This window comes from Brachypodium distachyon, chromosome 4, assembly GCF_000005505.3.
Source record: "Brachypodium distachyon strain Bd21 chromosome 4, Brachypodium_distachyon_v3.0, whole genome shotgun sequence".
NCBI lineage: Eukaryota > Viridiplantae > Streptophyta > Magnoliopsida > Poales > Poaceae > Brachypodium > Brachypodium distachyon.
This window is the reverse complement of record NC_016134.3, coordinates 8,584,015-8,602,088: the sequence shown is the minus strand read 5'-3', so window position 1 is coordinate 8,602,088 and position 18,074 is coordinate 8,584,015. Positions and strand designations below refer to the sequence as shown.

At 42.0% G+C, this 18,074-nt stretch overlaps 2 protein-coding genes, 2 long non-coding RNA genes, 1 other non-coding gene and 1 pseudogene across 7 annotated transcripts; 3 read left to right on the top strand and 3 right to left on the bottom strand.

The window, feature by feature from the left end:
• Positions 1-6: 6 nt before the first annotated feature.
• Positions 7-79, top strand: TRNAK-CUU. The gene has a single exon. It is a non-coding gene; the product is annotated as a tRNA-Lys (tRNA).
• Positions 80-1,840: 1,761 nt separating this feature from the next.
• On the top strand, positions 1,841-2,650 carry LOC100839136 (metallothionein-like protein 1). The gene is made up of 2 exons (XM_014902452.2): positions 1,841-2,004; positions 2,204-2,650. Exons 1-2 carry the CDS (start codon positions 1,952-1,954, stop codon positions 2,376-2,378), a joined length of 228 nt encoding a protein of 75 aa, XP_014757938.1. The 5' UTR covers positions 1,841-1,951; the 3' UTR covers positions 2,379-2,650.
• Positions 2,651-4,189: 1,539 nt separating this feature from the next.
• On the top strand, positions 4,190-7,107 carry LOC106865378 (putative membrane protein insertion efficiency factor). 2 transcript variants are annotated; one of them, XM_024454459.1, is made up of 4 exons: positions 4,190-4,666; positions 6,016-6,156; positions 6,263-6,378; positions 6,810-7,107. In XM_024454459.1, exons 1-4 carry the CDS (start codon positions 4,648-4,650, stop codon positions 6,972-6,974), a joined length of 441 nt encoding a protein of 146 aa, XP_024310227.1. In that variant the 5' UTR covers positions 4,190-4,647; the 3' UTR covers positions 6,975-7,107. The 2 variants fall into 2 exon arrangements, with proteins under 2 accessions (XP_024310227.1, XP_024310228.1); XM_024454460.1 differs by lacking the exon at positions 4,190-4,666 and adding an exon at positions 5,656-5,797.
• Positions 5,145-5,785, bottom strand: LOC104584419. The gene is made up of 2 exons (XR_002959972.1): positions 5,666-5,785; positions 5,145-5,578 (listed from the first exon to the last, which is right to left on the bottom strand). It is a non-coding gene; the product is annotated as an uncharacterized LOC104584419 (long non-coding RNA).
• LOC112268610 lies at positions 6,892-8,548 on the bottom strand (annotated as a pseudogene).
• Positions 8,549-10,511: 1,963 nt separating this feature from the next.
• Positions 10,512-11,081, bottom strand: LOC112268616. 2 transcript variants are annotated; one of them, XR_002959975.1, is made up of 2 exons: positions 10,991-11,081; positions 10,512-10,879 (listed from the first exon to the last, which is right to left on the bottom strand). It is a non-coding gene; the product is annotated as an uncharacterized LOC112268616 (long non-coding RNA). The 2 variants fall into 2 exon arrangements; XR_002959976.1 differs by lacking the exon at positions 10,991-11,081 and adding an exon at positions 10,959-10,986.
• Between the last annotated feature and the right edge of the window lie 6,993 nt (positions 11,082-18,074).

The window sequence follows — 18,074 nt, the reverse complement described above, 5'->3', positions numbered from 1 at the left end:
CAAAAAGCCCGTCTAGCTCAGTTGGTAGAGCGCAAGGCTCTTAACCTTGTGGTCGTGGGTTCGAGCCCCACGGTGGGCGCTTCTAGTTTTCACTGCTCATAATTTTTGTGTAAAATTACTACAATCTTTTTGTCAACCTTGATTTTGTTGAAATTAGTTCTTGACTCCATAAGTAAAGATTTTTTTGTCAGAAGAGAAACTCAAATGATAATTTGCTGTTCCAAAACAAAAAAAAGATAATTTTTCTCGTAGCATTTCGAGCTTTAACTTTTTTGCGTCAACTAGGGCGGGAATTAATCGCCTTTTGAGAAGCGTCTACTGTTTCTGAAAATTAAAGCAGAGCAAAGATGTCAAGCCAATACTCTAAACTTTTGCTGAATATGCATAACCTTTGTTGAAGTGCAAACATTTCAAACTGGATAGTGACATCCACCATCTTCCGGCTTGAAATTTAGGCATGAACGCTATCTTCTGGGTACAACTGCAAAGTATTTCAAATTGACAAGTGACAGCAAACCAATTTCAGCTTTGAAATTCAGGCATGACAGCTATCTTTTGGGTACAAGTGGAAGCATTTGAAACCGAGAAGTAACAGCAACCTGACCAATAATTGGTGCAAAAGATGTTGCTTTGTTTTCCACAGAAGCATAATATGATCAGATCTCTGAAGTCTGCAACCATATAGTTCAGAAAGCTTCTTTTTTTCTCCTTACGTGGGTCTGCAGAGAATAGCTTTCAACTAACTTCATAAATCCATTTGATAGGCAAAATCATGAACACAAATTTTCAAATAGGTAGAGAAAATAGCCCTTGGCGCCTTGCTGGCTGTAGATGAGATATTCTTTGCTATGGAGTTTGTCTACTTGTCAAATTTCTTGTCGCTTTCGACACTAGTTGGTAGCTAAGGATGTGACATGATCTTTGCTATTGCATTGTGATAACATTTCCTATATTCCCTATCAAAATCAAGTATCTCTTTTCTAGATTGTTGACGCATGGGACATGATGTTTTTATTGCTGTCTCAATCAAAAGAACAACAAAATACTTAACAAGTTTTCTTCCCTGTAAATTACAGAGGAGACTAGTAAAATGCAATTGAAGTTGATGTTGAATAAATGGTTCTTTATGTAATATCTAAAAGATATACTTCCTCCGTCCAACAAAGGATGTCTCAACTTTGACTAAGTTTGAATGCATCTATATACTAAGTCATGTCTAGATACATTCAAATTTTGACAAACTTGAGACATCTTTTGTTGGACGGGGGGAGTACCTGATTTGAGCCAAAAAGAAGTCTAGAGAAGCAACAAAGGAAACAAGGCCTGTTTCTTGCCGTCCTGCAATTGCAAAAGTCATATCTAAAACTGACGTAGAATAGTGATGTTCTCTTATTACGTAGTATTAATCTCAAATATTCCTCAGTTAACGTGCTTGTGTAATCTAAAAGTCAACCACGCACTAATATCACTTTGGAAGAAAGCAACCACGTCTTAATCAACACATACAGAATAGTCTGGAACTCTTAAATCCAGAGACAGAGACTTGAAGCTAAAGGAGTTCCACAGGGATATATACCTTAAATTTCCTGCTAAATCTTGGTTTATTTCTTCCTTTGATCAGCTATAGAGATTTATCAGTAACATCCAACTTCCCCAATAACAATTCAAATTACCAAATCAAAATTTTGTGTCCCTTTCAAAATTATTTGTCTTTTTTTCTTTCTCTCTATCTATAAAAAATGTGAATAATTATCGGAGGCCTGCGTATCGCATCGTGGCACGCAACAGAAGGTAGTAGAGTCTTCTAGATAGCTCTATGTTTGGCTATAAATGGTGGTGGAGTGTTTGGAGGCTATTCATTCAGTTGTGTGCTCATCATCTTGTTTAATACCAAAGCTCTTCATATTCTCCTCCTTGATTTCATCAGCTTGAGGTTAGAGAGATTTGGAAGATGTCTTGCAGCTGTGGATCAAGCTGCAACTGTGGCTCAAACTGCACTTGCGGGTATATACATATGACTCTTGATTTATAGCAAAGTATTTCAGTTGATTCAGAGAAGTTATAATCACAATTCACAACATACAAGAACCTATGCACACACATGTAGATATTGATTCCCTTTACTACTGATGATCCACTTAAATTTTCTTGTGATGATCGATCGGTGAACTGTTGATTTATGGGAGTTGCTTCGCGGTTGCAGGAAGATGTACCCAGACCTGGCAGAGCAGGCCAGCACCACCAGCAGCACCCAGGCCCAGGTGCTGGTTCTCGGCATGGCGCCGGAGAAGAAACAGGAGCAGTTCGAGATGGCCGGCGTGTCCGGCGAAGGGTGCAGCTGCGGCGACAACTGCAAGTGCAACCCTTGTAACTGTTAGTCCATTAATCATGATGAACTTGTGGTTAGTAAATAAGCGCCGAGTCAGAGCGTGTGGTGTGATTGTGTTGTTGTTTACTTGCTCTTAATTGGTGTATCCTTCCTTGTGAGTATGTATGTATCTGTGTGTCTGTGTGTGTAATTGGTACATTTGATCAAGCTCTCTGCACTGGGGAGTTTGGCCAGTGAACCAACCATCAGTATATAAGAAAGGCAGAGGCTCTGTTTGTCTGTCTAATTTATTGAAGGGAGAAATTGGTAGACTTGAATTAATCTGATTTCGTTCCTCAATTAATAAGGCTGGAAAAGGTTGATCGATGGTGTTCAGATACAATAAGCACTGCACATCAATCATCATATCGGTTCAGAACAACAGAAATAGGAGACAGAGCTGATTCACAAGTTCTTGCATGTTGCTGGGCGCTTGCAGCTAAGTAAGCCTGAACAAACTATTAAGCTGCTTAGGGTTCTGATTATTCAGGGTCCGATCGACATCACAGTGAATAAGATCGACATATCAGTTACAACAACGACTAAATTACAGCAGTAGCTATATATATGAGAATGAAGTTGAACAAAAGTAAGTCTGAGCATTACAAAATTTTCTTTTATTTAACAGTTACAGCTGCGATTAGGCGATCTCATATAAAGTTCAGATACAATAAGCACACGCAGATGTATAGTAGCAGTACAAACCTGCTTCGAAGAAGCAAACAATATGTGAAAAGCCTGAGCAATATGAAATACCACATGAGGTTCCAACCGGTTCAAGATCAGGAGCAAGCAACATCTCATTGAACCTCTGATTATGAACCCAGACCCCAGTGAGACTACTGTCTTCCTGTGCCACTTGCTGGAACTCCCACCATTGTCTTGCCAAAGAGTGTAATAACTGAGGTCAGCTGTCATATGGCCATATCTCTGACATGCAAAAACATCCCAGGCCCTCCTTCCCCTGCCTCCACCATGACTGCATCCATATCACCATCAACCTCTGGCTTCGTCTGGTGGGGCAGCAATGGAGAACTCCATACTCCGGGCGTCGAGAATCAACATGTTTTCCTTCCTCAACGCCGGGAAAGGCGAAGCCGCCCCCAAGCACGGCGGCGGCGGCCTACCCTCGCCGGCGCCCGACGCTCGACGGTCCCCGCCGACTGTCCTCCTCCTCTGAAGTCTGATCCCCTCCCCCTCCCCGGCGCCCGCCCGCTCGCTGCTCCCCGCCCCTCTAGCAGCCGCTACAGGTAAATTCCATTGCCTTAAATCAATGCAAACCATGGATTGCGCACTCAAGCATGTCTCGATTGATGTTGATGCGCCTGCTACCTACTAGCTAATTGTGCTTGGCTTTTTTTTTTCCTTTGCACATGTGGTGAAAATTTCGGGGAATTTTTTCGACTTGTTGCGACTAATCTATCAATAGCTAAGAAATTCAGAGTGGATCGTTTACTTGCGTACCGTATCTACTCAAGTTTTGATGCCTGTATTTACCGAACCAAATTAACGGAATGCACAGTCATAACGCCGCCGCCATGGCCATGGACGCCGCCGTCTCTATCTCCCTCTTGCCTACTATGGCTGGGCATCCTCTCGCCAGAAGAAAAAGTAAATCTCCTTACTCCTAATCTTTCGTTTGAGTCAAGCTCTCTGCTCTCTTGGATGATGGATCCTACTGTGCAAACAACTGACAAATTAACCTCCCCTCAATTGACCGTCTTGGTTTCTGATGTCTAGATTCTTTCGCTGGTTCGTACAAGAAGAAGAGAAGGATTCCGGTGAAGCTGGTCTGCTGTTCTGCTGATGATGAAGGTTAGTTCAGTGATTGCAGGTTGAGAAGTCTAAATGCACTTCTTGTTTCTTTATTTTTCTTAGAATTAATACTTCTTTCATCCTTTGTTTCCAAAGTATGGGAGTGCTTAACACGAATTCAGAATGTATTTTAGCATCATATGTTTCCACTTTTCCCCAGTTAATTTTGTGCAAAAGAACTCTGTCAGTGACTGTTAAGAAAAAATGTGTGTCGGAAGCTCATGAACTCACACACTGTAAAACCTCACTATACATACGCCAGCTATGGAACTCTATGTGCACTTTTGGGAAACATGAATTCAGGACATTGTGCTTTGAACTTTATTTTGTCTGAAGACGTGGTTGTTTTCTCCCTGCAATGAACTACACAAGTAAAAGGACTGGCCCCCCTTGGCGACAATTTGCACATGTTATGATTCTGAGAAGAGAAAGTCGATGATCTGGGAGTCAAAGTGGCACTGTCCATGCTAAGATTCTACAAAAGTAAGTTCATATTTGCAGTTTGTTGCTGCTTTATTCCTGATTGTTTTTTGGACATCCATCTTACTACTACTATGGAGTGGAGTCAAAGACTATACTTTTAAGATGAACTAGCTCACGAGATGGGCTAGTCCAAATTTGTAAAAGCGTCTCTACATTTGTTGCAACGTAAATTGAGCGTGTCAAACTATTAGTAGGGACGCGAGTGAAACGTGTCAAATAAAATGTCCCTACATGTACAGAAACGAGTTTCGATGTCTCTACAAAGTGTCTTATATCTTATAGACGCGCTTAGCTAGCGTCTCTACATAACTTGACACGGTTCCTGAGGAGACGCTTCAAGGACGCTTTGTGAAAGCGACTCTATAACTCAATAGAGATGAAATATCACGTCTTTAGTCTGCTAATTGGGCGTCTGTACAGGCATGTTTTGTTGTGTGATACATCAACTCAATCTCCATTATATGTCAGAGATAATATGGAAGTCTCACCAACTCAAAAACTTTAATTTTATCACCCCTATGCAAAAGGAAGATGCAGAATCATAAAACAAAACAATGTGTTCCAGTAGCATCGGTAAAACAAATAGTACTCACATGTGCTTATTTGGCTATTTGCTTCATTCATGATTAATCATAGGGAGCCAGGAATTAAACACCAAATCATTGCTAGTCTTGAGTTGATTCAGTATGCCGTGGTTGAATATATCCTACTGAGACCGGTGCAACGCCGAAGCCTCACACTGGGAGCGGCATCAGATCAGCTGCGAGATGTTTCAGGGAAATCCACTGACCTTGTAAGGGTCAAGGGAATTGAATAAGCACTACTTAATTTTGACATCCTCCTCCGAATTCTCCTCCTCCTGGCTCCACGTCCCATCTCCTCTCAGGGACAGGCTGCTGCTACCTGCCACGTCTTCATCCTTAAAACACATCACTTCCCCTTCCCTAGGACTAATCGGAGGGCTCAAGAAGAAGGATGAGTGCATGGATCGAGAAGAACCTGATTAATCAGGGACAGGCTGCTCCAACCTCCCGCATCGAACAACCTGACGACGGCGGCGGCGGGAGGTTGCAGATCGAGAAGATGGATCCGTGGCATACGTTTAGTCAGGGTTACCCATGGCATACGTGGGTAATTTCTTTTAACTTAAAAATATCCAAAATACTAATAGTAAGATCTAATGGCTACGATTTGTTTTTCTGTTATTCCAACGGTTGGATATCTTGCTTTTTTGTGGGATTTTCTAGCCTCTCTATCTTTTTTGTGGTTGCTCCGTCATGTACTTTTAATATATAATAGATAGATTAGATCTGTATGGTCTTCTCACCGGATAAGATTTATGTCTACAGGAGAGATATCACCCTTACTACCTTCAAGCTGCCGTTATGTGCCAACATGCAGCGAGTACTCTATGCAGGCGTACAAAAGGTACGGGGTTGCAAAGGGTACAATCTTGACAGCATGGTGTCTGTGCCGTTGTAACCCTCTAAGTATGTTATCATTTTTTTTTTCAGCTCTGGAAGACTGGAATATATCATATTTATGGACCTGAGCAATTTTTTTATCATATATCTGGTTTCTGTTACTTACTTACAGGTGAGGGGCAAACACTTGGATTTGAGATATCATTTCGTTCTCCATCCATTCCATGTGAAGCCAACAACCTCACCATTTCTAGCCGTTGGAACTATCAAAGCTTTACATTCCAGAAGGTTGGTTTAATCATCCAGCAGTATGAACAAATTAAGAAAGGATTTTTAGATACTCCCTCCGTCCAGGTTTATAAGACCTCTGTTGGGTTTTGTGCCAAACTTTGATCAAGAGTTATACAAATAACATTCAAGATATGTGTATAAAATTTTACCATTAGAAAGAGTTTTTCGATACGAGTCCAACGATATCTCTTTTGTGTCACGATAACCTCGTATTGCTAATGTAATTTTGGTCAAAGTTTGACATAAAATTTCGTGTGAGCCTTGTAAACCCGGACAGAGGGAGTAGATATTATATTTATCTTGGTGTTGCAGCCATCCTTGTGTTCCTGTCTGATCAGAGGCAGCAATTATCTCGTAGAAATCAATTTTATGTGTTAATATTTTGTGCCGTTGTGCATCTAGATGTTCAATCCTATCTTTCTTTACAGCTCCACCCTTGGATCAAATCTGCAAGCGAACAGATGGATTGTTGGAATAAAGAAAGTACAAATTCAAGCCACTCGTGCCATCTTACGAGGCAGATTATATCAGAGTGTTTCTTCAGTCATGTGTTCACAGTAGCTCTGAGAAAAAGGCGCAAATTGACCACATGAACGTGGTTTCTGGTACCTGAGTTACAGATACAAAAAAGAATATCTATGCCATACATGGCACACAAAGACAAAATCAAATGTTTATGCATCGGTAGGTACTCAATCTATCTATATCTGTGCCAATTCAGAACCACCAGCATCATCAGCTGCCCATGTCGATAGGGCATAGAGCACCTGGCCTTTCCATCCCTGGAGAACCCATTGGTGATCCTCTTTGATCATGAAATGCTTGTGGTACTGATTCTTCACTTTGTCCTTGAGCATCAAAACAATATCAGAATCCAATGGCAGCTGTCTTAGCCCTGCCCGCTGGTTCCGTGCCTGCCACTCCCGGTAAGTCTGAGGGCGCTCCACCCGGTCTGCACCTTCACATGCTATCATATTCATGGCACACCGAGAAAAAAATTCCTGCTCCACCAGCAGTCTCATGTAGTTTTCCTGTGGAATAATGGTCTCCATCATGTCGAACAACGCCCTGAAGTGGTATAACACTTGGTGGAACCGCGGCATGAAGAATGCTGCGCTGTATGGTCCATTGGCGATGGCATGGACAAATGCAGATGGCTTCATCTTCCTGATATTGTCGAGCACCATGTCCCTTGGGTTTACCCTGTCAAAGGTGAAGGTGAGGCTCTCATCCATCAAGGTCTTGAACTGGAATAGGCTATTCACGACAAGCACCTCATCGGGATCGATGTGGAGGTCCTCAACGCTCACAGCCTCTCGCTTGGCTGCGATGGCGTGGAACTTGAATGGCACGCCGAACATGCTTGCTAAATTGCTGAGGCGTGTTGATGCTGGTGATCCTCAGCTCCGGTGGCCCACCCTCCCTTTCCGCCAGCCACCGAATCAATGCTGGCCACTGCAGGCCAGTGTTGATGCCGTAGTGCACAATATGCAGTTTTTCCTTCCCTGCAACGGCATTGTAGATGGTCTTGTTGGAAAAGAGAAATGATATCTTGACGAAGCAGCAGGTGTCAATGTACAGACGGTAGGCCCTAAAGAGCTGAAAGGTGGAGAGGGCCCTATTTCCAATGGGTGAGCGGTACAACTTGTTCCCTGTGCTGGCCAGCCGTGCTTCTAGCCCCTGGGCTAGGTAATGTGCCAGCCGCTGCCTAGCGTCCCCCAATGGCGAGGAGTGCCGCTTGATCTGCTCCAGCAGCTCGCTCGCGTTACGCCGGTCGTTTCTGAAGACTGCTTCCGCACAGCGGATCAACAGCTTATCTAGGTCAGTCACCCCCGTCTGCCTCGCACCGTCCCTCCCACGCCTGCAGATGCTCTTCTGTGCCGCCATGTTATCCTTGTTGATGTGCATCTCACCCTCGCAGGCCTTGAGCATGAGCCGGGCCAAAATTTCGAGCACGGTTTCCTCCGACTCCGAGTCAGTATCCACCAGCGCTGCAATTTGCTTGCTGCCCATGCCTGGCTCCGTCTCACCATCCATGTTAAACTTATTCTTACTATCCACCACCACAAAGTCTCCGGGCAACAACATTTTGGCCTCCTCCATTCCTTTGAAGAATGCCATGCTCGGCAGCATGTCCATGCTGATGCTGCTCTCACTTGGAAACAAGGTACTTTTGGGGTCCACCGCGCCTGTGCCAGTCGAGAAGACTGTGTGATCCTTGTGTGCCTGTCTGATCAGAAGCAGCAAGTGTCCTGTTAGAAATCAATTTTATGTGTTTCCTGAACAAGTTCTGTACACCTCTGACGGTTTTGAACACAAACTTTTAAACGATAATACACGCTTTTCTTTCGAAGCTAGTGCACGTAACGAAAATAGGCCTTGGCGCCTTGCTGTCCGTAGATGAGATATCCTTTGCTATGAAGTTTTTCTAGTTCTTGAATTTCTTGTAGCTTTCGACACATAGAACTAGTAGGTAGCTAAGGATGTGACATGATCTTTGTTATTATTGCATTGTGATAACATTTTCTATATTCCCTGTCCAAATCAAGTATCCCCTTAATTCTAGGTTGTTGACGCACGGGACATGATGTTTTTATTGCTGTCTCAATCAAAAGAACTAGAACAAATAAATTGGCAATCCAGCATAAACAAGGTCACGAAAACAAAAATGTGATCTTGCATAAGAGTCTTGATGCTGACCATTTGTTTATAGTGGCTGACATTAGCTGTTCTTTCAGTTCATACCTCCCCAAAGTACACCTCATACTTGCAAAATACTACTAACAAGTTTTCTACCCTGTAATTACGCTTTTAGCACTTTATGACACCCTTACGGTTTATAATTTGATGTTCAATAAAATGGTTCTCTACGTAATATCTAAAAGATATCTAAATTAATAATTACCTGCTCGATCATCTTTGATTACTTATACTATATGTATATCCTTTGGTCGATTCATCTTCGGCGCCAAGTAACTGACCGTCTAATAATCGAGCTATTCATTTTATAACTTGTTCAAACGAACCTGATCCACTTAATTTTATATGCAAAGAGATAACAATATATATAGGCAGACAGAAAACCATAGTATTTCAGTTGATTCAGAGAAAATTATAATAACAATTCACAAGATATAAGAATACATATACGCACACACACATGCAGATATTAATTCCCTTTACTACTGTGATCCACTTAAATTTTCTTGTGATGATTGATCGATGAATTATTGATTTATGGGAGTTCCTGACTAATCTATGCGCGGTTGCAGGAAGATGTACCCAGACCTGGCAGAGCAGGGCAGCACCACCAGCAGAACCCAGGCCCAGGTGCTGGTTCTCGGCATGGCGCCGGAGAAGAAGCAGGAGCAGTTCGAGATGGCCGGCGTGTCTGGTAAAGGGTGCAGCTGCGGCGACAACTGCACTTGTGGTTAATAAATAAGCGCCGAGTCGAGCTTGTGGTGTGATGTGTTGTGGTTTACTTGTGAGTAATTGGTGTGTCCATCCTTGTGAGTATGTATGTATTTGTGTGTGTAATTGGTTCATTTGATCAAGCTCTCTGTACTGGGGAGTGTGGCCAATGGACCCATCATCGGTATGTAAGAAAGGCAGAGGCTCTGTTCTGTCTGTCTTTTATTGAAGGGGGAAATTGGTATACTTGAATTGATCTGTTATTCTGATTTCATTCCTCAATTAAGGTGCTTAAGATTCTGATTATTCAGGGTCCGATCGACATCACAGTGAATAAGATCGACATATCAGTTACAACAGCGACTAAATTACTGTGGTAGCTATATATATGAGAATGCAGTTGAGCAAAAGTCTGAGCATTACAAATTTTTCATTTATTTAACAGTCACAGCTGCGATTAGGCGATCTCAATAAAGTTCAGAAACAATAAGCCCACATGGATCTAGAGTTTTTATTGCAGCACATGCCTGCTTCAAAGAAGCAAACAATATGTGAAAAGCCTGAGCAATACGAAAACACAACCCAAAATACATATGGAATTGAAGAACTTGAAATACCACGCTTCACAAGCACACGATCAACCCATACCCAGAAGCAGCATGTCGCGTGCTTGAAGCCACAGCGTCCTATAGCAAGGTGCACCAACAGGAGGCGAGAGATTAAATTGATAATTTAATTGCTTTATTGAACAAGTAGTGAGAGGTCTATTTACAATTACAACTTAGAGTAAAGAAAATAGATCAAGTCGGCAGGGTAACATTCTTCGGGACGAAATCTTTCTGACCTAAATCTTAACTCTTAACACTTTAAACTAAAAGGCAATTCAAGGCATGAATATGCAGTATTTAAAATCCACAACCAAAACAACAGGAGAGGAAATAGTACAACAATCCACGACGAAGTGAAAACACCATATGAATGCGAATTGAGATCGACTAGCAGCACGATAACCGCATTGAATTAATCATTCCTTGATCTGCTTCTGGTCCAAATAATGAAGCATCTTCAGTTCCTTCCCGCCAGAGACCTACATGTAACCAACACCACACCACAAGAAGTTAAATCTCTATGATTAGAGGACCAAAGAAACAAGTAGTACTACCCACAAGTTGGCAGCTGAGTGACTTTGCTTGCGTACCTACACATTTCCGCACCGGCAGCTAGCAGTTTAATCCCGAAGAGAGCACCTCACCCACGACAGGTCAAGTCTAGAACACTGCCGCAGTGACGTCAGGAAGTCTCTGGTGATTTCGCGGAAGACTAGATACTTGAGGGGCATGAGGAACTCAATGCCAGCTGGGACCTCCGTCATGCTGCTGACGTTAGTTAGTGCTAATCTTTCCAGAGTCGTCATGGCACCTTGCTGTATCTCTAGACTCTTTTTTTTTTGGCGAAAGGAGATTTTATTACTTCATAAACATGACACTACTAATAATGTGCAAACCTGGACATTTAGAGAGCTGATAACAACTTTTACAGGGCAAGATGATGGATTGTGTGCTAACCCTGCACAACTATAAAAACAAACTTGAACATTATGGGGCCTGTAAGTATCCTGAGCTTGCCTGTGAGCTATCTTGTTGTTTTTTCTTCTAATTTTGATAACTCTTGCTTCCAAGTTTTGAATATAGGAGAGAATCTAGTGTAGATTTGGCCTTATAGACCAATGTCCTGGATGCTTGATTGGGTCTCTCTTTGTCACAGCTTCAGCAAGAACATTGCTGTCAGTTAAGAAATTAGGTTGATGTACTCCCATGGCTGTTCCAATCTGTGTTGCTAGCTCCAGAGCTTGAGCCTCCGCTTCAAGTGCTGAACCTGCAAATGGGGAAGCCTCCACAAAAACAGAATACTTTTGTTCTCCAATCCGATGCATAAAGACGCCAATGCCTGCTTTACTCTTTGTACCTGCAAGAAAAGACACATTTGGAGACACATTTGAAGCTGGGAGCTTCCAAGCAGCATCAGTAAAAATGTTAGGTCCTTCAGCCATGTGACGCTTGTGAAGCTGAAAGGAAATTGGAGACACATTTGTAGAAGTATTCTTCCAGGAATCATTCGTGAAGAAGGTAGGCCCTGAAGATATTCCGCTACTGTCAATGGGAGATGAAATGGTGAAGTTGCTATGACTTGGTTCCGTGTTATGCCTCGACTGAGCGTGTCCATCTCCTCTTTCTTTATGATTCTCTTGACCTGCATAAGTTAAGGCTTTTGCTGCATAAAGAATCTGCATAGGAGAGCTATTAATCTTGTTGAACAGGAGGTCATTCCTCGCCTTCCAAATAGACCAAAGAATATTAAAAACAAGGGGAATGGAGTGCTCTGTTTTGTAGGTCATCATGATGATGTGCAGAGCATCTTCAATTTCATGCACACCTTGAGCAATCAAACCTTCCATTCTCAAACCCAACGGCGACGCAAACCAAACTGCATGAACAAAATGACAAGAGAAAAACAAATGGAAGTCATTTTCATCGGCTCCACACCTGCAACATTTTTTATCAATGTGAAAAGATCTTGCTGCAGCTCTACATCCTGAAGAAATGGCCTGTCTCATAAGCCTCCAGCCAAAAACTTGGACTCTTGGAGGCATATCCTTGTTTAACCAAATCGCGTGAATGATATGTCTTGATTTTTCGGAGAGGATTTGATGAGGACCTGCATTAAGGCCATAAAAGCCTGGACTAAAAATCTGGTAAGCACTCTTTGAAGTACAAATTCCTGAAGGTGTGTGTTTCCAGATTAAGATGTCTTCGTTGTCACTAGCATTTATAGGAATCTGGGAGACAATATTAGCTTTTTGTTGACCAAAGAGAGTAACTAAAAGTTGCATATTCCAAACTTTTGTATTAGGAATCCAAAGATCTTTAATCGTAGCAGGATAAAGAAAACCAGAATTCTGGATAAAAAGACTATCGTGAATGTTATTCCAAAAAGGACACCAAGGACTAGACCAAATGCAAGTATTACCTTTGGATATTTGCAAAGTAACAGCATTGATAAGAGATTCCCTCACCTTAAGAATTGAAGACCAGAAAGCGGACTTAGGAATATTAGTGGGCGCTTTCCAGAAAGAGGTATAGGGAAAATATTTAGATTTTAAGATCCTTGCTGTAGTGCTATAATTAGTGATGACAATTTTCCAAGCAGAATTAACTAGAATAGCTTTGTTGACAGCTTCTAAATTTCTAATTCCTAGACCACCTTCTTTTTTGGATTTACAAATCTCAGCCCAAGCCTTGAGGTAGAGGGGCTTCTTTTGATTCTCCTCTTGAACACCAGTCCACCAGAAGTCTCTTATCACAGCATTCATTTTAGCCAACATTTTCTTGGAAAACAAAAATTGGACAAATAGTACACAGGAAGAGCGGCTAAAACTGATTTGATTAGAACAAGTCTGCCCGCATGAGAAATCTTGTTAGCTTTGTTTTACTTTTTAACTTGTTTAAGACAAAATCATAAGCAGTAGTTCTATTTTTGGCAGGCAATATAAGAGGATGGCCTAAATGGAAGGATTCAGGTTTCATATCTACCACTCTAAAAATACCTTTGACGATGTCCCTCTGCGCATCCACCACATTCTTACTAAACAAAACCGAAGACTTGGCCCAATTAGGAGTTTGACCTGAAAGAGAACAAAAATGTTGCAAAGTGCTCCAAATGGTTGTTACTTCTTCCCTTGTGGTTTGTCCACAGACTATTAAGTCATCTGCAAACATGAGAGAGTAAACAGGAGGCGAGTTTGGCCCAAGCACAATGCCGTTCAAATTTCTTTTTTGCAACTCCTCCTGCAAGCATGTAGCTAACTCATTGATAGCAATAACAAATAAGTAAGGAGAAAGAGGACATCCTTGTCTGATGCCTCTAGAAGCTTTGAAGCTCCCATGAAGATTGCCATTAATAAGCACATCAAATTTAGAATTAGAGATGCAAGCTTTGATTAAATCAGTGAAATGATCAGAGAAACCTTGCTTATGGAGAGCATTCATGAGAAAACTCCACTCAAGTCTATCAAAGGCTTTCGCAAGATCAATTTTAAGCATGAAAGCTTGCTGCTTCCAAGAGGACAGACTAAAAGAGTGAGTTATTTCTTGGGCAATTATGACATTGTTAGCTATTCTTCTCCCTTCAATAAAAGCCTGTTGAGTATCTAGGATTTTGTTGGGAAGATGAGGCTTGATACGGTTAGCAAGAGTTTTCGCGATAATTTTATAGATGACATTACAAAGGCTTATGGGCCTGAAGTCTTGAGGTTGGATGGAAATATTTTTCTTAGGAACAAGACCAATGGAAGTTTCATTAAGTTGAGGAGGCAACGTACCATAATAGTAGAAATTCTGAACCAATTTGGTGATATCATCTCCAATCCAACTCCACGCAGCCTTATAGAAAGCAACATTAAGCCCGTCAGGGCCCGGAGAAGCATCACTTCTCATGTTCCTGAGGATTTCCCAAATTTCCTCTTTTTGAGGGACTGAGTTGGTGAATTCATCGGTGATGCTTCCAGGACGATCTTGCATGGTGTGTACATTGACCTGAGTAGTCGACTTGAAAATATTATTAAAGTAAGAAATAAAACCGTCAGCAATTTCCTCAGGATCTAGCGTGATTTGATCATTGGACTTTTTTAGAGAAACAATTCTATTTTTTCTTCTTCTTTTGAGAACAGAAGTATGGAAGTATTTAGTATTATGATCACCTTGAGTCGCCCAATGCTTTTTAGCTCTCTGCTTGTAGTATTGAGTAAGTTTAGTCATCGTACCTTCATACCTAATAATTAGGTTCTCTTCTGTAACATGATCTTGTACCTGAATAGGCTGTTCTTGAATCTCTGATATTTTTTGTTCAAGGTCTTGTAACTCCTGTTGCAAAGGCTTCTTCTTTTTGCGCCATATCTTGAGAGCTCCTGTTAAGTGTTTAGTTCTTGAAGGGAAAGATTGATTCTGAGAACTTCTCCAAGCTTGAATCACAGTTTCCTGAAAATCTTCCTCTAGCAACCACCAGTTCTCAAATTTAAATTGGTAAGTAGGTTTTTTAAATTTAGAGTGAAGCACCGCAGGCACGGGAGCATGATCACTAAGCATAATAGGTAAATTGTAAACATTCGCATTGGGAAACATGTCAGACCATTCAGGGTTCGCAAAGAATCTATCCAATCTTTCATAAAGAGGGGAAGTGGAAAAATCTCCTGTTAGTCCAAGTGTAGGCCGGACCACTAAAACCCAAATCGATGAAACCACAATTTTTAACATAATTACAGAAAGATCGCATGCGACCATGATTAACATAACTTGCATTACTTTTGTCACAGGGGTACATCATGTTGTTAAAGTCACCCATACAAAGCAAAGGTTTTCCCATATTTACACAAGCAAAAGAGGAAACCTCATTCCACAGTTCCTTGGTCCTAGAGTGGGTTGGATCACCATACATACAAACTAGGTTGAAAGCTTCATTGGTAGCGGTATTAACAAGAGAAGCTAAGATTAAACTACGAGAAGCGGAGATGATGTTCAAGTCGATGTCGCTATCCCACAAAAGCCACAGCCCTCCAGAACGCCCCTCAGGGGGAACCACATAGCTATTATCAATATTAAACCGATTAGTCAATTGAACCTTAGAAAATTTAGATGATTTGGTCTCAGAGAGGAAGATTACCTTGGAATTGGTTGAATGGATCAACCTGGTAAGATAGACCATTTTGTTACTGTCGAGGCTCTTGTCCATTCCTCGACAGTTCCATGATATAAGACTCATGGCGCTAGTGGCGCCTTAGAGGCTGGCGCCGCTGCCCGTCCGTCCTTATGTTCCATAACTTGCTCAACACCTTCCATGTGATCTGTATGAGTATTGTCTAAATCCCTGGCCCTGGCTGAAGTGGAAGCTTTCATTGTAGTTTCGTTGTTTGTTTCAACAATGTTGTGATTGTCATCCAAGCCCAAATGAGTAGGTTGCAAACCCCAGTGTTGATCATTCTATGATGTAGCACCCGTTGTTGATGCAGCCACATTTTCCAGCCATTCCCTATACTGATTGGGATCTTGTATATTTTGAAGCTTAGCCGGTGAACTAGGAGCAATATGAGTGGTGTGCCTATCAGGTATGGGGTCAATTCCATCATTGTGGCCAGCCCGAAATTGAGAAGCTAATTGTTGAACCTGTTGTAAAGCTCCTGCAAAGTGGCTGTCAGCGATATGATTAGAAACTCCAGTATAAGAGCCATGATGTTTCCTTCCATCTGGCATGTCATCCCAACGAGTGTGACTCCTTGGATGGTATGTCTTCCTTTCCCTGGAATGTTGATGGCTTTTTTTAACTGAGTAGTGCCTGCGACCTTGCCCCTTTTGAAGTTTTTTTACCAACTTGAAAACCAATTCCAAGGTCCAAAGAACTAAGTTCATCACTGCCATATCTTGCTTTTGGAAGTTGGTAAGCAGCAGTCCTGTCTGATGAGCGAGGGTGTGATGATGCAGTTCCAGAGTACTGTGGAGACGAGGGAGGCATCGATCTGAATCGGACTTGTTCTTGATCACCAAAACCGTTTAGATCTTTTTCTCTAGGTGGGTCTTCTGTAGCTTGCCTCTTGTGTCTGTGCTGAGAGACCGTGGAACCTGACGTCTGATGCCTCTTGACCGTGGCCTGTGTGGAGTGTTCTGTCTGCTTTTGTTTATTAAACTCTGAAAGCGGAAGAGGCTCATTAATGTGTTGAGATTGAGACTGAACTTGAACAGTATTTTGTATAGAGGGTGGTGGCCCAAGTAAAGTATGTCTTCCAGGCAGGCCTTCTTGGGGCTTAGAAGCAGAAGCAAGAAGGTTACCTCTGATTTGTATTGAGCCTTTTTGAGATTGATTTTCCCTCCCTTCTATCATTTTGTGGCTTGAGCTGCTATCAGCCAAAGTATATTTCGACAGCGGAAGCGGTGTTGACTCAGATCTATCCACTTTCATGTATCTTCTAAATTCTGATGACAATCCTCCCATTACGTTTGATTGCTCGAAAGCTATTTCAGGGATCTTAGAAACCTGTGAAGTCCACAGTCCAACATATGAAAAGGGAACCGAAGCGGTTCTGGCTCCAATGCTAATAAGGTGATGGATGAGTTTTCTTCTGTTAGGACAGAAATCCACAGTGTGAAACATGACGCCGCAAAAAGTACAGATTCTCTTAATTTTACCATAGTTGATATACAAGAGTATATATTCATTCGGTCCAACAAAGTACTTCACTTTATCTTTGACTGGCATCCTGATATCCATTTTAGCATAAGCTTCCACAAAATCACTTGTAATCTTCATAGATATCTCTGGAGGGGAATGGATATCTGAAGTTTGTGCTATTTTTTCTATGACATATCTCATCATATGTGGCACTCTAAATCTTTCAGGCACACCAAAAACTCTAATAGGCACATAGATGGTGTTAAACTTGTACTCATCTACATCTTTGTTTGGATTCCTTGGGTTGATTCACTCAATCAACAGGTTATCCTTATCAAGCGACCAAGGCTGCCTTCTGATAACTGAATCCATAGCTTCTTCATTTCTAAAGTAGGCCTTGTACATGGCATGTTTCACCTGATCAATCACCCAATAATTTTTTCCCCAAGCTGTTGCCATTGCTTCATTAAGGGGCTGCAGAGGAAGGTTTCTAGAAGTTCCACTTGAACATCCAACTTTCATGAGTAGCTAATAGGACGAGTTCTTCTCAGGTTGGGTACTTACATCTCCTTGATATGGGATTTATGGATCCTCCGGTACAGCTATTTGTAAACTTTGCATTACTGCAATAAGGTTAAGATCTTGCACCTGTTGAGCATAGCTTGGAGTTGCTTCAGGGGACTGCTCTTCTTCTCTAGTATTATCTGTATTATCTACCTGAAATCTTGTATCTTGGGAAAATTTCACATGTCTATGCTGCTCTGCATATTGAATCTGCTCCACCATCTCTTGCTCTGTTTTTTGATTGATCCTCTTTCCTCCTGCGCTAGGCTGTTCTTGGATGGTGACCTGCGCCAGCATATCTCCGGCTTGTTGGAGCTTCGTAACACCCTGAAGAGGATCTTGTTCTTGAGAGTGATTGCGGAATGGGGCAGATAGAATGGGAGGGAGGTCTGCATCGGGTGGATACAGTGGATCCACTGTGGAGGCTGGGATATGTGGGTCTTGAGGCGGAGGAGTGGAATGTTGTGGTGCAGAGTGAGGTAAGTTCATGGTGACGAGGAGTG

Coding starts and splice junctions, on each gene's coding strand:
- LOC100839136 (XM_014902452.2), top strand. CDS start 1,952: ATGTCTTGCAGCTGTGGATCAAGCTGCAACTGTGGCTCAAACTGCACT. Junction 2,005..2,203: donor GGCTCAAACTGCACTTGCGG/GTATATACATAT, acceptor TCGCGGTTGCAG/GAAGATGTACCCAGACCTGG.
- LOC106865378 (XM_024454459.1), top strand. Junction 6,157..6,262: donor GTGCCGTTGTAACCCTCTAA/GTATGTTATCAT, acceptor ACTTACTTACAG/GTGAGGGGCAAACACTTGGA. Junction 6,379..6,809: donor AAAGCTTTACATTCCAGAAG/GTTGGTTTAATC, acceptor CTTTCTTTACAG/CTCCACCCTTGGATCAAATC.